The sequence below is a fragment of the Pygocentrus nattereri genome, chromosome 3, assembly GCF_015220715.1.
Source record: "Pygocentrus nattereri isolate fPygNat1 chromosome 3, fPygNat1.pri, whole genome shotgun sequence".
Classification (NCBI taxonomy): domain Eukaryota; kingdom Metazoa; phylum Chordata; class Actinopteri; order Characiformes; family Serrasalmidae; genus Pygocentrus; species Pygocentrus nattereri.
In genome coordinates, this window is record NC_051213.1 from 48,580,350 (window position 1) to 48,607,313 (window position 26,964).

At 43.4% G+C, this 26,964-nt stretch overlaps 1 protein-coding gene across 1 annotated transcript; it reads right to left on the reverse strand.

Moving 5' to 3' along the window:
- Positions 1-3,002: 3,002 nt before the first annotated feature.
- dbpb (D site albumin promoter binding protein b) lies at positions 3,003-26,733 on the reverse strand. The gene is made up of 5 exons (XM_017714595.2): positions 26,292-26,733; positions 23,689-23,906; positions 17,622-18,032; positions 6,130-6,383; positions 3,003-4,091 (listed from the first exon to the last, which is right to left on the reverse strand). The coding sequence occupies exons 2-5, from the start codon at positions 23,879-23,881 to the stop codon at positions 3,876-3,878; spliced, it is 1,074 nt and encodes a 357-aa protein (XP_017570084.1). The 5' UTR covers positions 23,882-23,906; positions 26,292-26,733; the 3' UTR covers positions 3,003-3,875.
- Between the last annotated feature and the right edge of the window lie 231 nt (positions 26,734-26,964).

Below are 26,964 nucleotides of genomic sequence, written 5' to 3' on the forward strand. Positions count from 1 at the left end.
TGCTGCTTCTGGCTGCACGTCTCACTGTTGCCAACGACAGCACTGTAACTGTGCCACCAGGCTTGTCTTGCTATGTCACAGAAAGATCTTCCTCTTTCAGAAAGTGATCTACCCTGAAGACTCGCCTTCCCTGTGATCTGATTGGTCAACGTTTGCGGCGTGGTGTGCAAAGACAGCGACTAAATGCATGGTTTCATTAAACCAACAGCAAAAAAGCCGTTCCTCAAAACCTTGTTCACACAAGGCCTTTTCAAATGCGGGACGCGCCGTGTTTCGTGCTTAAAGAGAACCAGGAGGCGCTTCTTAAGCGGCCCAGTTGTCATCAGATTGACAAGTAGGTAATAACAAGAACACGAAAGACCGAGACGAGCGCTAAAACTGATTCACATAAAAAGAAACCGAAACTTGTTTTTTTTCATGTTTCGTGACAAGAGAGGAGACATCTTCGGTATCGACCGGTCAGCTGAGATGACGTACGGCGCTTTTTCGTGGCTCTCAGTGGAGAAGTTAATGATTTTTTTTTTTTTTCAATTTAAAGCTGCACTACGTAAGATTTGGGGTTTGCAGAAGAACATTTTGTAGCGTGTCCTGTGCCTTGGACCCCTTCCCTGAGCAGATGAATCGGATGTTTGGAAGAGAATTCAAAGAGAACTCAGTCAAAACTTTGATGTGAGTGAATTATCTACTGGCGTCGTCGTATCTTAGTCAGAATAATGTTGATTTTGTGATCATTTGAGGGCTAAAAATCCAGCTGGACCTTCTTTTTGAGGCCGAGGGTGTGACGTTAATACGTAAAGATCTAGGGGACGACGACTTATAGAATGCTCTAGAGTCTGAAGGTTGGAGGGGGGGGGGGTAAACGATGTGGGCTTGGCATTAAAAACTCCATGCTTGTCAGACATAGCAACAGTCACCAAAGGGGGCGGAGCATAGCGAAGGGTCAACTGCATTCGCTCTAAAAATGAACATAAGAAAGAAAAACAGAGCAAAACAAAGGAAGAACAAAAAATTTAATCATTATATTAAAAGTAATAACAATCATAGAACAATATGGATTGAAAGAAAATGGTCTTCTGAAGAAAGGAACAGACACGGAGAAGCAGAAGGGAGAACCGAGTCAAAAAACCAAGTCGACCGAGCCGCCGCTGAGGCGCTTATCCTTATCCTCGAATGTTTTCTGTGTGATCACAGAAGTTCAACCTAACCCTTCGGCAGTCTTTAGCAGCTGATTCCTCGCTGTTCCCGGCCAGTCTCTGAGAATCGAACATCGTTCCAGTAAAGCGGAGACGCTGAAAATGCACGTTTTCCTGGGACTGGTTTGCATATTCCTGCAAAAAAAGCACAATCGTTCCAAAATGTCCTCATGCAAACCTGTTTTTTCTTTTGAAAAATTGAAAAAAATACATATATCTGTGTACAATACAGACGATATCTTCTACACAATCAAATAAGGGCAATTCTCACTAGTCGTATCAATATAGTACAGATCTATGCTTTGCACAGCAAGGATAGTTTCTGCAGAGGGTTCAAGTACACTAGGGAACTTAAACACTGTGGCACCCTCCAGCACTGGGGTATTGTGGGTATTGTAGTCCTGGGATGTCTGCTGTAGTGTTAAGCCATGTGGGAGAACTAGACGTGTGCGTTCCAGTAACACAAGAAAAGGAAAAAGTGAGTACATGTGTAACCAAGACTCGTCTTTACACTAATCGCAATCAGTTCGTGATTCAAAGAAACGAGGAGAAGGAAGAAAAAAAGAAAAAAAAAAGAGGCGCATGCACGGCGTCACGATCCGTCCCGTTCTTTCGCTCAAGTGTCCAAAGAAGAAGCCAAAATTAAAGTCCCGTACTCCTGAAAGATGAACACGTATCCCTCTCTCCTTCCAATGGATGTGCAACTACATGACAAATTAAGTGCTTGAATAAATCCACATAATTTTTTAAACTAATCTGAAAATTATATTACAGCCTATTCCATCATCACCCCCAGTTCAGCCCCTTTTAAAGGGGAATTCCACCCATTTCTCAAAATTTCGTCATCCAGAGTGGGCCAGACACCCACCTAAACGCTCCCGCACAGAAAGTTATTACACGAAATGGTCATGAGTCCACCGCTTGTTTTACGAGTGTTTTGAGATATGCTTTTTGGTCAAAATGTGCATATTTTTCTAGTCTATTCATGGTGGAGGGATACGTGCAGGGTGTTGTGAGGCAAAGCAGTCCCCAAAGAAAACCTATTAGTTCAGATTTTCCACTGTTTTGCCATCATCAACGCTCCTGCAACGTCTCGACGATGAACCATTTCACACCAATCCGCTCTGAACGACATCCCAACCACTGAAGTATGCAGAAATTTAAAAAAATGGGTGGAATCTCCCTTGAAGTGCTCACCATTTCAAGACGATTCAAGCATTATTTCTACAAACTCCCTCCGCACTCTTCAAAATAAAGGTGCCACAAAGGGTTCTATGAGCGAAGCCATAGATAAAAGAACCACTTTTGAAACATGTTTGAAAAATGAGAACTTTTTATATTCACATAATGTAAAGGTTCCATACCAACTTGAGGATCCTAACAAAGCGTAAAGCCTCCTTTCTGGCACCTTCATTTTTAAAGGGAAATTCCATTCAAAATTTCTGCATAATTAAATGGCTAAGATTTGAACAAAGTTCATTCAGAGTGGTTGGGTGTGAAACTCAAGGTCAGAGCTGTTTACAGTGCTGGTGATGGGAACCAGACGTCCCCCTCTAAAATCTCCCTCACAGAAAGTTCCTACATGAGCTGGTTCTGAATTCACTGCCTGATGACTGAGACGCTGTTTTATGAGAGTTTTGAAAAGATTTTAGCCTTAAACTCCATTCATGGTGGATGGATACATAATATGCAGGGAGCTGTGAGGAAAAATAGTCCCCAAAGAAAACTCATTATTCCAGATTTTCCACTATTTTCCATCATCAACATTCCATATAAAGCTCAGAAGACTCGTGTAGGTTCTCTGGTGGTTCTGGGTGGTTAATAAAGTGTCTATATCTGTGTTGTAGTCATGGCGACGTCTGGTTCCCATCACCACCACTATAAAGACGTCTGAACCAGTTCACACCAAACCCTCTGAATCTCTCTGATTACACGACTGTTTATGCAGAATTGTTGCAAAATTGGTGGAATTCCTCGTTAAGAGTGTACCTTGCTTTTTAACTGAACAGCCCTGCCATTAATATATATATATAGAAAATATAGAAAATATTTTTATAGAACATTTTGTTTTCCAAAAAAGTCCTCTTCCCATAGCACATGACTCTATTGTGTAAAAATATACAACTCTCTCCAATATCAAAAGCCAACATTTATCTCCGCTCAGAAGGTCCGGAACAGGCATTATTGTCCATCTCCCTGCGTTTAAACTGTCCGTCCACTTCTCTCTCAGTTATGGCTGCAACTCATCGCTTAATCTATGGACTAGTACTGAATTAATGGACTAAGTGAATCAATAAGCCTCTCATTCTGAAAGTTCCTTCTTCTGAAAGTCGATTTCGCCCCCTATGCTTCCTGTAGTGTATTGCAATTTATCGGAATGACCACATGGATCATTTGACCATTATAGAGGCTTTTCAAATGAAACAGTAGAAGCCGTATCGCCCCCTACGCTTCCTGTAGTGTATTACAGTCTGTCAGAGCGACTGTGTGGATCAGATGAACATTGTAGCGAATGATGAGTCAGCTCTTTTCCGTAATCGCCGATGACTAATCAACTTTTCCAAAAGATCGTTGCAGCCCTGATCCCTGCATGTCGTCCTTTATCACATTCAGTGGTCTCCCCTCTCCCTCTCTCTCTCTCTCTCGCTCTCGCTCTCTCGCTCCTCTTCCTCCTCCTCGTCCTCACTGGTCCACCAGCCGGCTCTCGTATTTGTTGAGGATGTTGCGGCAGCGGCCCAGTTCCTTGCGCATGTCGGCCACCTCCTGCCTGAGCGCGGCGTTCTCACGCTCCAGAAATGCCGCCCGGACGGAAATCTGATTCTCCTTCAGCCGCCGTGCGTCTCGCGAGCGCTTCGCCGCTTCGTTGTTCTTTGAGCGCCGGCTCCAGTATTTCTCATCCTGGACGAGAGAGAAGGACAAGCAGAAGAGCAGACAAGAAAGATTAATATAGCAGTAACACTGTGCAGCCACACTGCTGCCCCGCTATGTATCCTATACATTAACCCTTAAAAGGCCAGCGCCCACCGGCGGGCCCAAGGCTTTACTACACACTTCTACAATCTAAGAACAGCTCAGCCAGTTTGTATTGAGGTCCCTGTAGTTACTGAATAACACACCTTAGTATGTAATAAATCTGGGATTTTAAGAGATTAAAGCTACAGTTTGATGAAAAACCACAATTTACATAAACAGGTCGTTCTACAGAAATGTCCATTTTTGCGTCCCTGGCGTTACAGATATATTACACTTGAAAAACATGTTTGGTTTACAATGTATTTATATATTAAAATAAAACAAACAATTATTTTGACAATTCCACCTTCTTGAGCCTCAATTTAGCAACATTGGTGTTTAAATCAATCATTTAGAACCCAAGCACTGCAGAAGAGCTCGTCCCCACAGTCATGTGTGAAGCATGGGGCCATATACTGAAGTAAAAACACATGGAATATATAAATTAAATGACATAAAGAAAACAAAAGCCAAATAAATAGTATAAAATATAATAAAAGTCCCCACAGGAGTCGAGTCACTGGTGTAACTTTAAAAAAAACCTCTTATTTTGATATAAAAGTCACGCTGATGACGTCACTCGACCTCCTTTGACCTGTTTTCTGAGGATCTATGAAGAAAAGCTCATGGGGAGTTCACTGTGTCTCTCAGCTCTCAGAGATCTTCTCATTCAGCTCATGATCTCATATGAAGCTTCTAGCTGACGTCACTGGTGTGACCGACTTTATTCTGAGGTATTTGTGAATATAAATGGATTAAATTACATATTTTAGTGGACGTTCCGTGATTGACGGCGTGTGGTTTGATGTTCTGTAAAAGGCATTGATCATTAAAAACGTCTCTGGTGTTTCCTTCATTACGAAGAACACCGATGACGATCGGTAGCACCAGTGACTCCTATGGGCGGATAGAAAAGTGGACGTTTCTGTAGAACGACCCGAATGTCTCCAACTCCGAATGATCCAACAAGATCAAACAAGACTTGTTTGGTGTCTGAAGTTTGTCTCTTTAGTTTTGCACTGGAGCTACGGGCTAACATAGCTAACACGTAACGAAAGCTTACACCCCACCAATTAGCACGGTGCTAACGGCCTGTCTAATCTGTCACACCTCAAACGGTCAGTTGTGTGACGCAGCGGTCAGAGCAGGAACAGCGGTGCTGTGCCGCAAACAGGTAATGCGCTGCAGAGCAACTGAATTGAAAAGGGTCACCACAGAGAAACTGACCAACTCAGACGTCTTTACAGTGGTGGTGATGGGAACCAGGCGTCGCCATGACTACAACACAGATATAGACACTTTATTTACCATCCAGAACCACCAGAGAACCCACACGAGTCTTCTGAGTGTATATGGAATGCTGATGATGGGAAAATAGTGGAAAATCTGAAATATTCTTTTTTTGGGTACCAATTGGCCTCACAGCATCCTGCAGGTATCCCTCCACCATTAATAGATGAAACTAAAACTTGTTTTAGGCCAAAATCTTCTCAAAACGATCGTCTCGGGCATCAGGCAGTGAATTCATAACCACTTCATGTAGGGACTTTCTGTGGGGGAGCTTTTAGAGGGGGACGTCTGGTTCCTATCACCACCACTGTGAGCAGCTCTGTGAGTTTCTCTAGAGCTGCAAACCAAAACAGATTTTTACTGGTTCTTCACATCTGCAAAGGTCTTTGCTTCTTCAAAGATTCTGTAGAGAAGCAAAGTGGTTCTTCTAGGGCAAAGAAACCTCTGAAGACTGCAGGTCCAACTTTTTTATATCATGTTCTAAAATACGATTTTATTTTGGCCAGAAAGCGAGTGAGTTCATACGCTCCTGAAAATTCTGCCGATCCCAGTTGAGATCCGCTGAGATCGGGTAAAGAGTGGTGCATTTTTACTGGTCAGAGGTCACCCCCGGTCACTGCGCTGTGGCCTTTACCTTCATGTGGTCGGGGACGATCATCTTGCGGGCCTTTTTGATCATGGGCTGCGGTTTCAGCTCCTCCTCGCTGAAGCGATGCCGCCGGGGGTCAAACGCCTCCTGACCTGGGACGCTCGACAGGGCCACGTCCACAGGGTCGGGATCAAAGGTCCCAATCATGTCGTTGCCATTGGTGATGGGTGGGGCGGTGAGCGGAGGGGTGGAGGTAGAGGATGGGGAAGGGGAGGGGTCCTGGCTGCCCTGAGGAGTGCCTGAAAAAAACAAGGCGGAAGAAAATCAGTTTTAAACACTGTGGTTGTGTCAGGAACGAATTCCGAGTGCTGCTGTTTACACGACGAACATGGACAATCACTTCATGTTAATAACACATACGATGTATTTCAGTAACCTCTATGAATTATTTAGTAACCACTATGAATTATTTAGTGTCTACTATGAATTCATTAGGAAATATTACAAATTATTCAGTAACCTCTATGAATTATTTAGTGTCTACTATGAATTCATTAGGAAATATTACAAATTATTCAGTAACCTCTATGAATTATTTAGTGTCTACTATGAATTCATTAGGAAATATTACAAATTATTCAGTAACCTCTATGAATTATTTAGTGTCTACTATGAATTCATTAGGAAATATTACAAATTATTCAGTAATCACTAAGAATTATTCAGTCCTTATTATGGATTATACAGTAACCACCATGAATAATTCAGTGTGTACTATGAATTATTCAGTACCTACTATGAATTATTCAGTATCTACTATGAAATATTCAGTAATCTCTATGAATTATTCAGTATCTACTATGAAATATTCAGTAATCTCTATGAATTATTCAGTATCTACTATAAATTATTCAGAAACCACTATGAAATATTCAGCATTTACTACGGATTATTAAAAACCACTACAACCACTACAAGATATTGAGTATCTACTATGAATCATTGAGTACCCACTCTAAATTTTTCAACATATACACTATTAATTATCAGAATTACTTTATACAATAACCTGCAAAGTGATTCCATTTTTCTCTAACAGTGTTGCTCAAGAAGACCTCAATATATCACCTACTGCAGTTTTCTAAAGTCTCACCAGAGGGCAGCAGCAGGTCAAATACCACATCACCCATTAACTCCTGATGCTCCACACATTACATATAAACCTCAGGTTCTCCTGCAGCTCATCTCTGGAGGTTACAGTGAAAGTCTCAAGTGAAACCGTCTCACTGAAATGTGTTTTCCAGAGATGTTTCCTTCATCATTTTCATCAACTGGACCAGTGGTGGAAAAATCAAACTGCTCGAGGGAAAAACTGACGCCGCTTATTAATTCCAGACCTGCAGCACAATCAACCAGACCTTTCTCACTTAGCTTTAGCTTTTCAGTAACACAGTATTGGGAGGCATTATGATGCTCTTATTAAGCCTTACTAAGCTGGTAGCCGCTTACTGACCGGGTGCTATAACTACTTTATTAAGCAGTAACTGGGCTGAACTGAACTTTTTCCAGAGGGCTGTGTATCTGCGTATTCCACATCGCTCCTTCATACGGAGAATGCGGTGCTTTAACAGGTGAAGTACAGTTTATGCAGACTCTGATAAGACCTGCCACCACAGATTAACCCCTTCACAGCACAGTCAACCTGATTTATTACTGAGGTACTGACATGAATAAAAAGGAAATAAGCACATTACGGAAGCGATGATCTGGGGAGATTGTGATGAATAAATAACTTCACTCATCATTTTATAGCAGAAGAAAACGTTATAAAGACAGGTTATAAACGCACAACAGGAGCTACATGAATATGATAATCATATTCAACTGGGCGACATTCTTCATTTATAACATACTATTGGAATATAAGATAAGAAAACACATTCTCTCTCTCTCTCAATATCTCTCTCTCTCAATATCTCTCTCTCTCTCTCTCTCTCAATATCTCTCTCTCTCTCTCTCTCAATATCTCTCTCTCTCAATATCTCTCTCTCTCTCTCTCTCTCTCTCTCAATATCTCTCTCTCTCTCTCTCTCTCAATATCTCTCTCTCTCAATATCTCTCTCTCTCTCTCTCTCTCTCTCTCTCTCAATATCTCTCTCTCTCTCTCTCAATATCTCTCTCTCTCTCTCAATATCTCTCTCTCTCTCTCTCTCAATATCTCTCTCTCTCAATATCTCTCTCTCTCTCTCTCTCTCTCTCTCTCAATATCTCTCTCTCTCTCTCTCAATATCTCTCTCTCTCTCTCTCTCTCAATATCTCTCTCTCTCTCTATATATATCTCTCTCTCTCTCTCTCAATATCTCTCTCTCTCTCTCTCTCTCTCTCTCTCAATATCTCTCTCTCTCTCTCTCTCTCTCAATATATCTCTCTCTCTCTCTCTCTCACTCAATATCTCTCTCTCTCTCTCTCTCTCTCTCTCTCTCTCAATATATCTCTCTCTCTCTCTCTCTCACTCAATATCTCTCTCTCTCTCTCTCTCTCTCTCTCATTCAATATATCTCTCTCTCTCTCTCTCTCACTCAATATCTCTCTCTCTCTCTCTCTCTCTCTCTCTCTCTCTCAATATCTCTCTCTCTCTCTCTCTCAATATCTCTCTCTCTCTCTCTCTCTCAATATCTCTCTCTCTCTCTCTCTCTCTCTCAATATCTCTCTCTCACTCAATATCTCTCTCTCTCTCTCAATATCTCTCTCTCTCTCTCTCTCTCAATATCTCTCTCTCACTCAATATCTCTCTCTCTCTCTCACTCAATATCTCTCTCTCTCTCTCAATATCTCTCTCTCTCTCTCTCTCTCTCTCAATATCTCTCTCTCACTCAATATATCTCTCTCTCTCTCAATATCTCTCTCTCACTCAATATCTCTCTCTCTCTCTCTCAATATATCTCTCTCTCTCTCTCTCAATATCTCTCTCTCACTCAATATCTCTCTCTCTCTCTCACTCAATATCTCTCTCTCTCTCTCAATATCTCTCTCTCACTCAATATATCTCTCTCTCTCTCAATATCTCTCTCTCACTCAATATCTCTCTCTCTCTCTCTCAATATATCTCTCTCTCTCTCTCTCAATATCTCTCTCTCACTCAATATATCTCTCTCTCTCTCAATATCTCTCTCTCACTCAATATCTCTCTCTCTCTCTCTCAATATATCTCTCTCTCTCTCTCTCAATATCTCTCTCTCACTCAATATCTCTCTCTCTCTCTCTCAATATATCTCTCTCTCTCTCTCAATATCTCTCTCTCTCACTCTCTGCTTTCTTTCTTTCACATTCATAAGGGCACAACATGTCCATATAAGCCATCAGGAGAGGGTATTTCAGTCTGTATGTTCAGTTCAAAACATGAACAGAGCTAACAGAGCTAACAGTCTAACAGAGCTAACAGAGCTAACAGCTAACAGTCTAACAGAGCTAACAGCTAACAGAGCTAACAGTCTAACAGAGCTAACAGTCTAACAGAGCTAACAGAGCTAACAGCTAACAGTCTAACAGAGCTAACAGCTAACAGTCTAACAGAGCTAACAGTCTAACAGAGCTAACAGTCTAACAGAGCTAACAGAGCTAACAGCTAACAGTCTAACAGAGCTAACAGCTAACAGAGCTAACAGAGCTAACAGTCTAACAGAGCTAACAGCTAACAGTCTAACAGAGCTAACAGCTAACAGAGCTAACAGAGCTAACAGTCTAACAGAGCTAACAGAGCTAACAGCTAACAGTGTAACAGAGCTAACAGCTAGCAGAGCTAACAGCTAACAGTCTAATAGAGCTAACAGCTAACAGAGCTAACAGTCTAACAGAGCTAACAGCTAACAGAGCTAACAGGCTTTGCCGTTTTAATTCAAAAGAGACGAAAACAGTCACAGGTGTGCATCAATGCATCAATGTGGGAAGTGGTACCGATATCCGATATTTCTTACGTGCCCATCCGTCGATACTGATACATAAACACTTACAAAACATCGGAAACTTGGATTCGCATTAAAAATGCACAGAACGTATTTATAGAGAGTTACGGCGCAGAGACCGAATGCACTGCTGATGTTTTGGTGCAACCCAAACTTAAGAAGATCCATTTTGTCCTTTCAATAAAAATCAAGCCTCCGTTTCACCAGCTGGGCTGTAGACGTGTCTCGGTGCGCTGATGTACTACTGTAGGCTAATAGGCATAAACAAACACACAGGCGTACTCTGCTCTGCTTTAAGCTGTAGTTCAGTTATAGCCGCTTTTCTCGCATCTCCGGCAGGAAACTCTTCCTCAAAAGTGGAACCGTTTCGACTTTTCACGAGGCTGAAGTCGCTTCTCATTCTCCAGCTTCTTGCTCGGATTTTCTGGCTCCACCTTAAATGATGCCAGAATGTAACTACTGCACCATTTAAGGTGGAACGAGACAAGTCGAATGAGAAACTGACTTCAGCTTCGCGACGTTTTAGAGTTCGTCGGTTTCTCGTTGCAGGTTAAACGTATCAGGAAACCAGCTGGAGTGACTATAAACTCTAATAAGTCCATTAGTCTCCAAACGATCGATGTCCGTCTTAAATCTCTCTCTTTGCCGTTTCGTAGCTACTGGCTGGGCGAGACTGTTGTCTGTGTTGCTATGGTGACCAGCCGTCTGCGCTGATCTTCAGGGTTAAAGGGTGAATCAGCAGTTCTACATTAACTCCAGCGTTTAAGACCATTTACTGTTAAACTGAGTTGAAGGATCAGCAGAGCTTTATTTTACTGTAGAGGAGGATTATTTTATTATTACCTACTGATCTGATTCAGCCGTGGAGCCGTGAAAGAGCCGCATGCTGCCGACCGCTGGTTTAGTGCAGTGATCCACCCTAAACATCTCCTCTTCTGGAGTACAATAACTGCATCATCAAATATCCGTATCAACTGTTCCCGCAGAGCCCCGTTATCAGATGAACCAGGACACTGCTGTGAATTGTTGAGCTGCACCAGAACCGGTTCTGCTTTTGTGACAAGCTTGACTGTCTAACAGCAGAAGAACCCTTTTCAAAAGGACTGGTGATAGAATCACAGGCCACACTTTATTGTAGGGTGCTGTTTCTAAGGCTACATGACACCTACATAGGCTTGTCATGACAACTGACATAACCCTACATAAATGCTTATAAATGCTTATTTCAATAGGTGTCATCTGGCATAAAGACTACTGTAGCAAATTCTGATCGAGACCGGCAAACGTAACCTTAACAGCGAGGAACCGGAATAAGTACTAATAAACATTCATGTAGGGTTATGTCAGTTGCCATGACAAGCCTATGTAGGTGTCATAAATCCTTATGACCAGCACCCTGAAAAACCATGTCACCATGCAGAGAACCATTTACGCATGAGATGGTACACAGAACCACAAACACTCAAAGAACCATGTGCATGCTTATTTGGTTCTTTCCACGGCAAGATTGATGGAGAACGTGCTGTATATGGTTCTACACAGAACCTTTTTGAAAACGGTTCTATATAGGCCCCAGAAGGAGTCCTGCTTTTGTGACAAGCTTGACAACATAACAATTGAAGAACCCTTTTTGGTGCTCTGTAGAACCATTTTCAAAAAGGTTCTGTGTAGAACCATATACAGCACGTTCTCCGTCAACCATGTTGCCGTGCAGAGAACCATTTAAGCATGAAATGGTACACAGAACCATGAACATGCAAAGAACCATGTGCATGCTTAAATGGTTCTTTGCATGGCAAAATGTTCTATATAGAACCTTTCTGAAAATGGTTCTAAACATAGCACCAGAAAGGGTTCTTTGCACGGCAAAACGGAGAATGTGTTGTGTACGTGATTCCATATAGAACCTTTTTAGGAAAAGGGTTCTTCCATTGTTATGCTGTCACAAAAACAACACGTTCCCCTTCCATCCCAAGAGCCATTTCACCCTGCAGAGAACCACTTAGGCATGACATGGTTCTTTGTAGAGCTCATGGTTCTAGACAGGACCACCGCCTTCTCTAAAGAACCCTGGAAGAACCGTCTTTTTGAAGCCCGTGGTGTAGCTCTTTGTGATTGCTAGTCTAAGCAGAAAGTTCTGCTGCTCAGCTCGGCTCCACGTTCTCTCGTCACTCACACGCTCGCGCAAACACATGCGCCGACACTCCTCCCACTCCTCCTCCCACTCCTCCTCACTCTGTTCCTCTCGTCCTCCGCACGTGAGGGAGCGCGTGCGCCCGCACCACGTGTGTGAAGTGAGGAAGAGATTTGAAAACACGCGAAGAGACAGACTCCCTCGCTCTCTCGCTCACTCGCTCACTCACTCACTCGCTTCCATTCTGTCCCTTTTTTTATGGTTCTAGCCAAACTCTCCTGCTGTCCCGTTATCTCTCGTTCCTCCCCAAATCTCGTTTTCTCTCTCGTTTATCTCGTGTACTGTCCCTCTGACTGATAGCAGTTACTGTACATTCCAGGCCCAACCCAACAATCTTAACTGGGCACGATAAACAAACACACGAGGCCTCATGAATCAGACCTTTCAGGGCGGTTCAGGCCGCCGCACGACTGCTGTGCTATTAAAGGGCCCATCACTGAAAACTTTCACGTTTCTTTTCCACAACAAAGGGTTGAAATAGTCATAAACAATGTCCAGGTTTCTAAACAGTCGCTCCCCCAGCCTATATAACAGCCCGTTTCAAATTCTTTGCTTTTGTGAGGTCACAAAAACCAAAGCAATTACGTACATCTGCCTACTCAGCCCACCCCAGTCTAGCCCCGCGCATCCACGCTGAGGCTACGAGAAGTGTCTCAGTCCAGAGTTTATGAACGAGGCACAGCCAATCAGAACAGAGCTCATTTGCATATGTCAGTCTTGGAGGCGCACTAACAAAAACATTCTTTTTAGGGATAAAGAAAGGTTGTAAAAATGAATTCAAGCTGTTGTGTGTCGACACCAAATAAGCTGTTTAACTTGATTAAATGAAATAATAATAATAATAATAATAATAATAATAAATGTAGAATACGGTACAAAAAATCAGTACAAAAAAACAGATTGTACAAAATTAATCGAGCAGATTATTTTAGGTTAACATCAGAATTTCATGACTTTTGCAGCTTTTCTAAGAAATTCTATGTCTGATTTTCTAGAAAATACAAGAAAAATGTATGAAATGGGTCCTTTAACTGTGCAGGATAAACCAAGGCCTTCTAGACAGTAAGAAAAAATTAAATTTATAGTTCATTACTATTTAATAGAATCATCATTCTTGTTGTATTTAATCTCTGTAACTACTGCAGTATTGCTAATATATAACTGCAAGTATTGGCCAATCAGGACTGTTTTCTCTCTGGTATCTGGGCAGATTCAGCCAAGCTGCTCCCTCATTGGTCAGGACTTCAGTAGCGGCATTAGACTACCTACCAACACAAGTAGGAAGTGACAGAGGAACCAACCAATCGTCCTTTGATTTGACCACTGGTGTTCAAAAAACTCACTCTACACATGATGGTTCTTTAAGGGTTCTATGTGAACCATGAACGTTCAAAGAACCCTTTCCACTGTTAATGATGTATTTACGTATAATGTTACAGTGTCAGGCCTGTCACAATAGAAGAACCCTTTTCGGTGCTATGCTATGTAGAACCATCTACAGCACATTTTCCATCAGTCTGAAGAACACTTTCATGATGCAAAGAACCCTTTAATCATGGAGAGAGTCCTTTGAGTGTTCATGGTTCTATATAGAACAACTGAAGAACCCTTTTTGGTGCTCTACAGAACCACTGTCAAAAAGGTCCTATAAAGAATCACAACACAGTCTCTATCAATCTGAAGAGCCATTTCACCATGCAGAGAACCATTTAAGCTTGAAATGGTACACAGAACTGGGAACATGGTTCTTTGCACGGCAAAATGTTCTATATAGAAAACCTTTTTAAAAATGGTTCTATATAGCACCAGAAAGGGTTGTTTGCACAGCAAAACGGAGAACGTGTTGCGTATGTGATTCTATATAGAACCTTCTTGAAAATGCTTCTATAGAGCACCAAAAAGGGTTCTTCTCTTGTTATGCTGTCAAGCTTGTCACAAAAGCAGAACCCTTTCTAGTGCTCCACAGAACCCTGTTCAAAAAGGGTGTAGTTAGAACCACACGAACAACACGTTCCCCATCCATCTGAAGAGCCATCTCACCCTGCAGAGAACCATTTAAGCATGAATATTTAAAATGTTCTTGTTTAATGTAGAACAGCTTAGCACTAACGTACTAGACATGCAACTAGTTAAGAACCACACATAAACCGAGAATCCCAAAGCCGGAATTAGCAGTTGTAGAGGTTGGAGAGGCGGTTTTTCCTCGTTTTTTGACTCTAAGGCTATGTTTACACAGCAGGTAGAAGTGGCCCGACTCTGATTTTTTTGTTTGGCTGGTCAGATTATCTTTTAAATCTGATCTGTATGCGACATCAGTCTGAACAGATCAGCTCCCGAACCGACCCGCATGCGCGAAAGAACAGAGCTTCACGCGGCTCGTCCAGAGGTAAACAATCACGACTGCCAAACGAACGCCAGTCGCTCCCAGTTTCGTCTTCGCCAGCATCACAGGAGCGACTGTGAAGTTCCAGAGGTTGACAGCTGGACTCATCACCATAAAAAGGGCTTTTCTTATTCAGCCACCTCTTTGGTTCGTGTCCTCGGATTCTTTAACCTGCTCTCTGGCCCTGCGGCCTCGGGCTCTTCTGGCCACGCTCGGCCGGCTCGTTCGAAACCTCTTCGAACCCGAAGCGGCTGCGATGAGTCTCTTCTGTTTTTTTGGTACAGAAACATCAGACTAAATGTTTATGAGTCTCAGCAGCACGAAATGATGACGATGTCGAGCTGGACTGACGTAAACGTCGCACGAATTCCGATCTGGCTGTTCAGACGGAGTCGCACCGCCGCAGATCCGATACGGATCGGATTTCAGTCCCACATATGAAAGCGTCTCAAATCGGAATTGAAAATGTCAGATTCAGTTTTCCTGCTACGTAAACGAAGCCTAAATATCGCCACTGATATATAAAAACACGTATTTGTTCAGTTTCACCCGTTAGCTATGAGGCTAACTCAGCTTACGAGCTATAAAGCTACCATTTGTAGCTAACAAAGTGTCAATGAACATTCAAAGAACCCTTTCCACTGCTACTGATATATACATACACACTGTGTCCGGAACCACATATTCACATGTATATATACATACATGTTCAGTTGCTTGTTAACACAATTAGCTAATCAGCCAATCACACGGCTGCAACTCACTGCATTTAGGCATGTAGAGGTGGTCAAGCCGACTTGCTGAAGTGCAGACCGAGCATCAGAATGGGGAAGAAAGGGGATTTAAGGGGCTTTGAACGTGGCGTGGTTGTTGGTGCCAGACGGGCTGGTCTGAGTATTTCAGAAACTGCTGATCTGCTGGGATTTTCACGCTCAACCATCTCTAGGGTTCACAGAGAACGGTCCGAGAAAGAGGAAATATCCAGTGAGCGGTCAGTTGTGTGGACGAAAATGCCTTGTTGATGTGAGAGGTCAGAGGAGAACGGGCAGACTGGTTCCAGATGATAGAAAGGCAGCAGGAACTCAAATAACCAACCAGAATCTCTGAGGAACATTTCCAACACGAAGAATTAAGACAGTTCTGAAGGCAAAAGGGGGTCCAGCCTTTTACTAGCACCTAATAAAGTGGCCGGTGAGTGTATAGTGTCAGAAACCACACAGTCATGTCTGTTAGAGATTACTGAACCAGCCCCACACAGTTTGAGCCTAGAGGCTGACTCAGAAATGCAGTTAGCACCCTGCTAAAGCTTCTGTTCCCTGTTAGCCACATTAGCATCATAGCTCCAACAGGCTAAAGAAGCTAATTCAGACACCAAACATGTGCTGGCTGGGTGGGAACCACTGAATTGAAGCAGAGTACAGATTAAACATTCACACAGCTGGTTATCCAGAAACCTGAAAACAGATAAAACCGCTCAACGTGCGTCTGCATCACGATCCTCAGCGCTAACAAGCTGGTATACAACACGAACCCCCTCAGGATCACCACAGAGATCCAGAGGCGCTGTGCTGAGCAGTAGTACTGAGCTAACAGCGCTGGGCAGTGAACTCTCATCCACGACTGTGTTCCTGCAACAGGCTGACCTCCTGCTCTAATACATTCGTCCACCTTAATTTACATTTAATCAGCACATGCATTCTTTAAACGGGACCAAACATATTGTGTGTCTTTTTCACCACGACTGGCTCAAGTTTAAACGAGTCAAGCCTCAAGTCTGGAACCAAAAGTCAAACATGGGCTATAAAAACAACCATTTGAGAGATAAACTTTTAAAGAAACCTCAATTAATCTATATATCGCTGTTGTCGGAGCAAAACCACGTAGCTCCAAAACGGTGACTTTACAGGAGAAGCAAAAAACCTACTTCACTTTTAATGTAAGTCAATGGAACCAGACGTTTTACCAAGTCATTTTGGGTCAATTCCTTTGGTCCGTCCGTCATGAAATTTACACACAATGTAAAGAACAACAGACGTTTTTAAACTATGTAAATAACTGAAAATGTCCACTCAATTATTTTTTTACCAGTCTTCTTCGAATAGCTCCTCAAGCTGACCTCACTGAGCCCTTTATCTTTTGTCTTTTAAAGGGCCCATATTTTAAATGATTCTGTACGTTTCAGTTGGAGTTAACAAAATTACAAAAGGTTTGTTTGGTTTTATTTACCAAAAACTGTCATCATTCATTTTTACATGACCATTTTCCATCCTCCCTTTATCCCACTGAACTAAACAGGCTGTTCAGTCGCCTTTACTACTGTAACGTTATACGTTTTTTTGCTATTATTTTCATAATTTGTAAACACCAGCTGCCCTTTACATTGTGTAAAAGGTAAAAGTTTCACAATGAATGGAGGTTTTGTTTTTTGACGGCAACAAAACGCACATATTGCTCCTTTCCAATGACTGGACCCTTTGAGAAAATCGCACTGCTTCCCAACAGCCATGAACAGCACAACATTGAATTGTCTTCCCAACATCTTTCACGCCAATAACTCTGCTACAGTCTGTCTGCAGGAACAACACTCTGCATCACTTCAATGCAAATGGGCGGGGCTAAACTGCTTTTGGCTGATTGGGCGGTCTTATGGAAATGTGTTTTTTGGTTGTGACATCACAACCATGATGAAGTCACAGCAGGCTTCTTTTTTTGCTTCTTTTTTACAGGCGATATCACCTTTTATTATTAAAAAAAAAAGGAAATTGACTTTGCATTAAAAAAAAAGACCAACGACCAACAAAATGAATAGAAGCTGCGAACATTCTCACTAGCCCACAATGAAAAAAGGCACATCACAACACAACTGCCTAAGGTAAGTTAACTGAACGCAATAATCGTGTTGGTCTTTATTCACATTGAAACTCATTATTATTATTATGATTATTATTATTATACATTAGTTTTTTTTGGGTACGTGCTACAAAAGACCAAAACTCACCATGCAGGCAGTCGGAGTTCCTCATCATGTCCAGGCCGAGTAGCGTGGGCGAGGAGGAGGCGGAGGCTGATGAAGATGAAGACGACGACGACGAAGACGAAGAGCAGGGCACCGGAGAAGTGGGCGTGCACTGCGAGCTTTGTGAGGGGACCTGTGCGGCGTTGGAGGCGCCGTTAATGCTGCCCATGCCGTTCTCCGTCAGGAACTCCTCCAGGTCCATGTACTGCAGCTGGAACAGGCCGCCATCGCACGGTAGCGTCCGCTCCCACAGCGGCCCGCCCAGGAACCCGTTAGAGCCGCTGGAGAAACTTGTGCTTGAGCCGCTGCCATCCGACGCGACGCCACCGGTGCCCCTCCCGCGCATGGTGCAACGTCCCATAGAGTCCTCATCCACATCTAACCGGTCCTTATCTGAGGGACAGAGAGAGAGAACCAGCTCAGACCTCAGCTTCCTGCATGTTGGATGAACACTGTGTGTATAGAAATCCAGTGTTTTTATTAAACCTTGTGCGATTACCATTCTTAAGGGCCCAAAGCACTGAAAACTGAACTGTCCTCGCTTTTAGAAACTTAACGTTGCATGCAAAGGTTAAATGTACGGCTCCCTCTCCAGACCATGCAGCCCATGTACGTAAACCAGGCGGCAAAAACATCACAACGAGTGCGTTTACATGCAATTAATAATCTGATAACTGCAGAATATCAGATTTTATCAGTAATCCGATCAACACACTTACATGCACTTGGGTAATCAGATAACGGGGAAACTCCGGGTCTCCATGAGTCAGGCAGTAACCAGATTTCCGCTTTGCAACCAGCCAATAAACTCACAGAAGAAGACGCGACATAAACGTAATGTAAAACTCAAACTTCATGACGCAGATTTCTTATAAAACATTGCGCCACTTTACCTGAAAATCCGAACAAACATCTAGAAAATGAAGAATATTTAAATCCTTTGTTTCATATTTGGTTTCAGTGTCGTTCCAAAAGAGTTTTGCTACGTGTTGCAGCAACGCTGCTCGCTTATTTCCAGTACCGCCGTCTGTTTTCGAACATGAGCAGATGGAGAAATTTCCGAAAGAAATCAGAGTAAGAGTTCACATGCACTGAGAAATCTGATTCCTGAGCTAAACTCCAGCCTCTTTATCGGATTTCTAGATCGGAGTGTGTTGTTTACATGACAATTTGAATAGTCGGAACTGCAGAAATCCGATTACGATCGGGTTATTATTGTTTTCGTGATGTCAGAAAAACCAAGGCATCTACATATATCCACCAAATTGCCCACTCACACTGAAGTTATAAGGAGTGTTGCAGCCTGTACTCCTTTTTGAATCAGGCAGCCAATCACAACAGAGCTCATTTACATACATTAGTCTTAACGGCATAGTAAGAAACACAGCCTCTTCAATTCTAATAGGGGTTAAAAAGGTCCTGTAGAAAGAAATTATGATTGTTTTGATCACATAAACCCCCAAAATGCCATAAGTTAATGCCGGGGAAAGAATAAAACACAAGTCCTTTAACATACGTTAATGTAAAAAGACCTGTACTTCTGTAAGTCCATGTTTATAGATAACAGGGCGTCATACTGAACAACTCAACGATGAGTCGTTTCATGCTAGTTCAAATTATGGAATACATTTTATTTGATATGTAATATATAAACACAACCGTGAGTTTTATATAGAACGTTGATGAATAAAATAGTTTTCTCTGGGGACTATTTTTGCCTCACAACACCTTGCATGTATCCCTCCACCATTAATGGATTTTAAGGCCAAAATCTTCTCAAAATCTATCACAGGATGATGTCTCAGACGTCAGGCAGTGAATTCAGAACCATCTCATGTAGGAACTTTCTGTGAGGAGCTTTTAGAGGTGGACGTCTGGTTCCCATCACCACCACTGTGAACGGTTCTGACTCGGCAAGTTTCTCTAGAACGGAGCTTTTCACACCAAACCGCTCTGAACGACTCTGTTTACATCTTAATCGTTGAATCATGCAGAAAATTTGAAATGGATTTGGTGGAATTCCCCTGTAGGCCTCAAACTGAAAAAGCAGCAATGTTCTCAAGAGTTTTTGGCTGAAAGTGAAGGAAAATGGTAGTAAAAAAAAAACATTCCTGGATGCATTTGGACTTTTAAGGTCTAGTAAGTCGTGAACTGAAATCTCTCACAAAGGACCAAAACAAGTTCTTTTGATTCAGAAACAAACAACCCATTGCTGACCCTGCTTACACACTTATGCATGCCAATACTCTTAACTCTCAGACTGCAAGTAATATGTCATTAACAGCTCTGCGTTTGTAGATGTTGCAATCTTTATTAGTCCTAACGTAAGACTGGAGTTACTGGTCCTTTCAGGGTATAAACACTGTCACTGGGGTGAACTGTTCCATGTTCAGTTATGTGTTTAGGTTGCACTGACTCTAAGCACCCTATATACACCCTACACTGACTCTTTATATTATACTCTTATATTAAACCAAACGCTCCGTTCTACAGAAACCTACAGAGTCAGGTCTGTTCACAGTGGTGGTGATAGGAACCAGACGTCCACCTCTAAACGCTCCCTCACAGAAAGTTCCTACACGAGTTGGTCATGAATTCACCGCCTGATGCCTGAGATGTCGCTTTACGATAGTGTTGGGAAGATTTTGGCCTTAAAATCCATTCTTGGTGGAGGGATACATGATATGCAGGGTGTAGCGGGTAACACCTCTGCCTTCTACGCTGTAGACTGGGGTTCAACCTCCGCCTGGGTAAACGTCCTAAACTATACCAATAAGAGACCTTGGGCAAGACTCCCAACACCACCTTCGCCTACCTGGCGACCGAATTGAAAGTCGCTCTGGATAAGAGCGTCAGCTAAATGCCAAAAAATGTCAATTGTGAGGCAAAATAGTTCCCAAAAATTCGTATTTTTTCCGATTTTCCATCATCAAAATTCCATATAAAGCTCAGAAGACTCATGTAGGTTCTCTGGTGGTTCTGGATGGTAAATAAAATGTCTATATCTGCGTTGTAGTCATGGCGACCCCTGGTTCCTATCTCCACCCTTGTGAAAGTGAACGTACCCTTTAACATTATACTATTATATAATCTATATGGTGGTCTACCAGGTGTTTCAGGAGGTTGCTGGGGTCCCATTTTCTCTGTAGCTCCGTAACTTTTTTTTTGTTGCTTGTTTTCTTTGAGCTTCTCTTCATGCAAGTGGTTTGTCTTACATGTAATCTCCCCAGAAATATCTCCTGAAAAGTGAATAGCTTGTACTGTTTCGAAGGGAAATGATACAAACACGAGGCGGCCCCTTTTAGACAGTGCTGTTGCTGTGCGCTAGCTAGGCTGGTCTTGCTCTCCGTGGGCAGCATGTGGCGGTCAGTGTTTATACACAGTGTTTTGGGGAGCGGAGGGTCAGCTGGTCATGACACTGACTTCTCACTGCAGGCAAGTAACCATGTAGGGTAGCTAACTCTGCCCAGACGTACAGCTTCCCATCACTGGTAACGTCCTACACGTAAACATGGTAGCGCAGCTCCACGGCTGCCCTTTCCTGCTCCTTTTGAACCCCAGTACTACTTTAAAACGACCTTCTGTGTTTAAATAACTGATCCACTTAATCACTTTAAGCCATTTCGAAGCAATGAAGCTAGATCTCATACATCTGGCCAGTCTGGGAGTCTGAACTGCTGCAAATAAACCTCTGGAATGAATGGAAGGGGGTTGCTGATCAGTACGTCCAAATGCATCTTCCTTGAGGAGAAAAGGGGTTTTCTGACCATGGACTATTCTGAATTTGGCGATGTTCTCTCTACAGTGAATGAGGAGAGACATCATCTCTATACAGTCACTTTGCATTGAAAAAATCCTGTCAGCTTTCCACAAAACTGCCTCCCTGCTTACGGCGCAGCTCAGCGCCACATTTCAATCTGAATCTAATTGATTTCACAGAAGCTGGAAGCTGGAAAATTCTTCACTGATTGCATCTATAGCTCTTCAATTTGCTGGACGAAAATAACAGCCGTGTTTTGCATTGGAAATCCAGTTTCAGCCCCTTTATTAAACACACAGACGAGATTCAGGGCACAAGTTGGCTGCTGCTACTGTTTTTAGCTGTGCTAACGTACTTTGGTCCCGGTTTATAGACGGCAGCGGGTCACACACGGTTAGAAACCACACAAACAATTCCGTTAGAGATGACTGAAGGTGTCCACACGGTTTAAGGCGAGTGCGGTACCGCTGTGTGCGGTCAGGTATGCAAACGGCACAATGGCAATCGAGTGCTGATTCCATTTCCTGTTAGCCGCGCCAAGGCTAGGCTAAAGTGTCTACGTCAAGACGGGCTTCCGATTACTTTTAATGGAAGTCAATGGAACCAGACGTCTTTCCGAGGAACTTTGGGTCAATTCTGCTGGTCCGCTCATCATGAAATTTACACACAATATACGGGACCAGGGGAACTTTCGAATTACGTCGAAAACGGAAAAGTGACAAAAATGGAGATTTTGGCGAGGTTTTGTTCCCGACAGCAACCGATATGCATCTGATGCTGTTGCCATGGTAACAGATTACTGGCACAAACGGATGAGCATCGGAAGTGAGGCTTAGCAGTGTTGTTTGTTTTTTTTGGTGGGGGTGGGGGGGGGGCTGGGGGGGCTGAGGGGGGGGGGGGGCAGGAAGACGCTCTGTACTCTTAATGTTTTGTTGAGTAAGACTAGATGCGCCTGGACTTCTACAGGTCCATGTCAACAACAGCAAAAGCTGGTCAAATTGAACAACTGACGTCTGATCGCTGTGGTTCGCCGCATCAGGGCATCATTTACCGAGGCGATGGCCATCATGCCTCACTCGTTTAGCGGCGGCCGGCAAAATACAGTCAAAGTGAAGTTAAACTTGGTGTGCGCTGCCTCGGCCTGCCTCACGCTCAATATGAAAGGCTGCCTCAGTTAGCACAGTAGGGTTTGCGGTCATCACATTAGTTGCATTAGAGATGTTATGGGAAGATGGTAGATTTCCTAAATGGGTAGATGTTCGGTGGTTTGCTGTACATGGGCAATACTTACTAAACAGAGCTCCAAATCACCCACCCTGTTTGTTCTGAGACCTCCCCGTGACTCTGATTGGTCCTAATCACCGCCTTGTTTGTTCTGAGACCTCCCCGTGACTCTGATTGGTCCTTATCACTGTGCCATTTGTTCTGAGACCTCCCCCTGACTGTAATTGGTTTTAATTGTTGCCTTGTTTGTTCTGAGACCTCGCCCTGACTGTGATTGGTCCTAATCACCACCTTGCTTGTTCTGAGACCTCCCTCTGACTCTGATTGGTCCTAATTACTGTCATTTGTTTTGAGACCTCCCCCTGACTGTGATTGGTCCTAATCACCACCTTGTTTGTTCTAAGACCTCGCCCTGACTGTGATTGGTCCTAATCACCACCTTGCTTGTTCTGAGACCTCCCCCTGACTGTGATTGGTCCTAATCACCACCTTGCTTGTTCTGAGACCTCCCCCTGACTGTGATTGGTCCTAATCACCACCCTGCTTGTTCTGAGACCTCCTCCTGACTGTGATTGGTCCACTGCAGAAAGCAGGCTTCTTACAGGTTTCCGCAGTGCAGTCTCATTTAGCTCTTTTGTGTTTTGAAGTATACTGCTGGCTTTAGAAAGAGGCAAAAAAACTTTACGACTTTACGCTTCATTTTTGTACGTTCTCCTTCAAAGACTGCCCCCTAGTGCTCACATTCACATCACGCGCAAGTTTGCGGCCATAAAACCTGGCCAATATTTGTGGGATACGCAGATGCAGAGGAATAATTCAGCCTTTCGCCTCGTAGCTCAAGCGCATAACTAAAGAGGCAAAGACGTTCCGGCTGATCAACTATATTTGCAGTGAAAGGGAGAAAACTGGTTGCGTTTGATTCTTAGCTGAACAATCGCTTTAAGCCACCGGTTCCACAAAAAAAAACCCCAAAATGCCCAATTCGTTCACCACGTCACTGCTACAGAGCAGACTTTGTCAATGTCATAACAATGTCTCGTTTTACATACATTGAAGTTTCCTTACCCTTGATTTCACAACAGTCTCTGAAGCGCTGATCCCCCTTCATTGGCAGCTGCAGTAGGGATTTGAGGTTAGCCACAGAGTTTATTTGTCCACCGCTCAGGGAACCTCCTGGCTGGTTAGAGCTGCCACACTGTGGGCTGGCTCCGGCAGGGGGCAGGTCAGGGGGCAGGAGCTGAGAGAGCGGCCCGGCCATCAGCTGATGCTGGACGAGTTCACCACTGCTCAATGAACAGGCAGCAATAAATCACATGACCCTTTATGGTGAGCACACAACCACTATCTTGGCAAGTGAACGCAGCTTTAATGTAGGCAGCGTGTCTAGTATTTCTCCTTATGACACAGTTGTAAGAATATTCAACGATTTCTAGATGTTTTTATGACGAAATCAGGAAAATGGATTATAAATGTAGCCAACGGTGGACGAACTCTTGTTTGCAGGTAAGTCTGTTATCTATACAGCCTGCAAGCCAGTAACGGGGAAATCCAGTCCACAGTTTTGCTGTAGTCCAGCTTCCAATACACCTGCACCAACAAGGCCGAAGTCGGCTCCCAATTTACTCGATTCTTTTATGAATTTTCTGTTCCACCTTAAATGCTGCAGCACTTACAGACACCACAGTGCAAATGCTGCACCATTTAAGGTGGAATGGGAAATCTAAATAAGAAGCAGGCAAATGTGAAGCCATGAACACTTGCTTCAGCTGGGATGGAGCAAAAACACGGACCACGTTGCCGTCCCCCAGGATCGGGCTGGTTATGGCTGGACCATAATCTCCTGCTGTCAACAGGCCACAGCTTAAACTGTGCTGCACTGCATTAGATGATATCTAAATAAGTGACTACAGGCATAACATCTAACGTTTCACATTACGAGACCATTAGAAGGTTATTTAGACTATATTTTACCTCTATCAAACACTAAGAACATTTTAAGCCTTTCCCGCCTGTAAACACTGTTAAATCTTCAAAAAGTATCATTAACACAACCCGTTGTTTCAACATTTTTAATTTGCTGCTTTTGTGATGTCACAAAAACAAGCACACACACACATATATATATATATATATATATATACATATACACACCTATTCAGTCTACAGCAGCCCCTAGCCCTGCCCATTCTTGCAGACGTTATAAGGAGTGTGTCCCCCTGGACTGCTTTTTGAATGAGCCAGCCAATCAAAGCACAGCTCATTTACATAGATCAGTCTTAAAGGCACAGCCTGTCTAGTTCTAAGGGATGAAGAGAGGTTGTGTGAAAATGAATTTATGACGTAAAAGCACCCAAATACAACAAGTGGACCTCAGGACAAAATGTTGTACACCGGCCCTTTAAAGATGACATTTCTCCCACACGTCGTAATTCAACGTTTTATTGTATTATATTGAACTCCCCCCCCCCCCCAAAAATGAATGAAGTGTTATGGTTTTTCACACAGACCTGATCTCAACACATCTATAACGTTCTTATAACAATCTTATAATCAGAAATATTAGCTGTATTGCCTGGATGTCATGTTTGTTTGGTGCACTGCAGTGCAAACTCTAATCTGTTGACAGCAGTAGATTACAGGCCCGTGTTTACCAGCCAGACCATTGGGCTCCATATGTTTGCTCTAACCAGGATGAACCAAGCAGTCCTGAACATTTCTTACCTGGTACAGGCGCTGGAGGCCTGGATGCAACAAAACTGCGGACTGGAATGGATTTTTCCCAAGGACTGGCATGGGAACTGACTGTACAGCTAGCAAGCTAACTCACTCTGCCCAGCCTACATTAAAGGCTAACTCCACCCAAATTTCCCAATTTACATTTAATTCAGAGGCTGAAATGTAAACACAGAGATTCAGAGTCGGGTTTGGTGTGAAACGGTTCAGACATCTCTACTGTGGTGGTGATGGGAACCAGACGTCGCCATGACTACAACACAGATACAGACATTTGATTTACCATCCAGAACCACCAGAGAACCCACACGAGCTTTATACGGAATGTTGATGATAGAAAATCTGCATTTTTGGGGACTACTTTGCCTCACAACACCCTGCATATTATGTATTATGTATCCCTCCACCACGAATGGAGTTTAAGGCCAAAACCGTCTCAAAATGATCGTAAAAACAACGCACCAGGCCTCGAGCCGTGCCATTTCATGTCGGAACTTTCTGTGAGGGAGATTTTAGAGGTGGACGTCTGGTTCCTATCACCACCACTGTGGGCAGTTCTCACTCAGCAAGTTTCTCTGCAAACGAGCGCTCCACACCAAACCGCTCTGCACGACTCTGTGCACATCTTAACCACTGAACTGTGTAGAAATGTTCAAAGTGTGGTGGCATTGCCCTTTAATTCACCCAGACCTGGCTTGGGGGGGTGGGGGGGGGGGGGACACTACTCTAACTCGGGTGGAATAAGTTCACACCAATCATGTGATTCTAGTTTACAGAAAGAGCTGGCTACAGAAATGTAGGAAATTTGTCTGGAGTTCTCCTTTAATAATCCAGTATCATGACAGCTGGATCAACAGCCCAGCCACACCAACGTCCAGCTCGCATAATCAAGAGCCGTGAAGCTGCAAACGCAGTCGATAGCCGTGCGAACTCACCTTCAGGCTTCTCAGGAGCGGCATTCAGAGAAGGGGAGTCATGCATGTATGTGCATGAGGTTGTAATCCAGAGAGTAAAATCTGTCAAATCTGTCAAATCAGTCCAAGCCCGTCCAGCCTGGCTTCCCAGCTCCGACAAAAACTTCGCAGGAATTAATCAAAAATATCACTATTATTATTATTATTATTATTCAGCCTGTTCAGATTCAGCTTGAAGCAGACGCTGCGATTAAAAAAAAGTTATTTAAGGCGATAAAACATCCAGAAAACGGTGGAAGAAATGCAGGAAAAGCAACGTCGTCCTTCCCCAGAAAAAAAACAGCAAATGAAAACAAAACGAGCGAGAAAAAAAAAAAAAACACCCGTGCACGAGACGCCAGTCGCAGCAGCGCGTGCGATTGGTCGGATGTTATCGTGTTTTTTTTCCCCTCTCTCTCTCTCTCTCTCTCTCTCTCTCTCTCTCTCTCATCCAGTCGCTCTATCGCTTCTTTCCTTCTTCTCTCTCTCTCTCTGATGATACCCTCTCTTCGTCCTCCGTGTGTGTGTGTGTGTGTGCGCGTGCGTGTGTGTGCCGTGTCCGCGCTCAGCTGGAACGAACACGGGCGAAGTCACGTGACGTCACCTCCCCCCTTGCGCTCTCTCCGCCTCATGAATATTAAAGAGACACGCCTCC

Bases quoted from the DNA above. Each gene is read 5' to 3' on its own strand.
- dbpb (XM_017714595.2), bottom strand. From the start codon at position 23,881: ATGGCCGGGCCGCTCTCTCAGCTCCTGCCCCCTGACCTGCCCCCTGCC. The intron at 18,033-23,688 runs GTAAGGAAACTT...TCTGTCCCTCAG, and splicing joins AGACTGTTGTGAAATCAAGG to ATAAGGACCGGTTAGATGTG. The intron at 4,092-6,129 runs GTAAAGGCCACA...TCTCTCGTCCAG, and splicing joins TCGTCCCCGACCACATGAAG to GATGAGAAATACTGGAGCCG.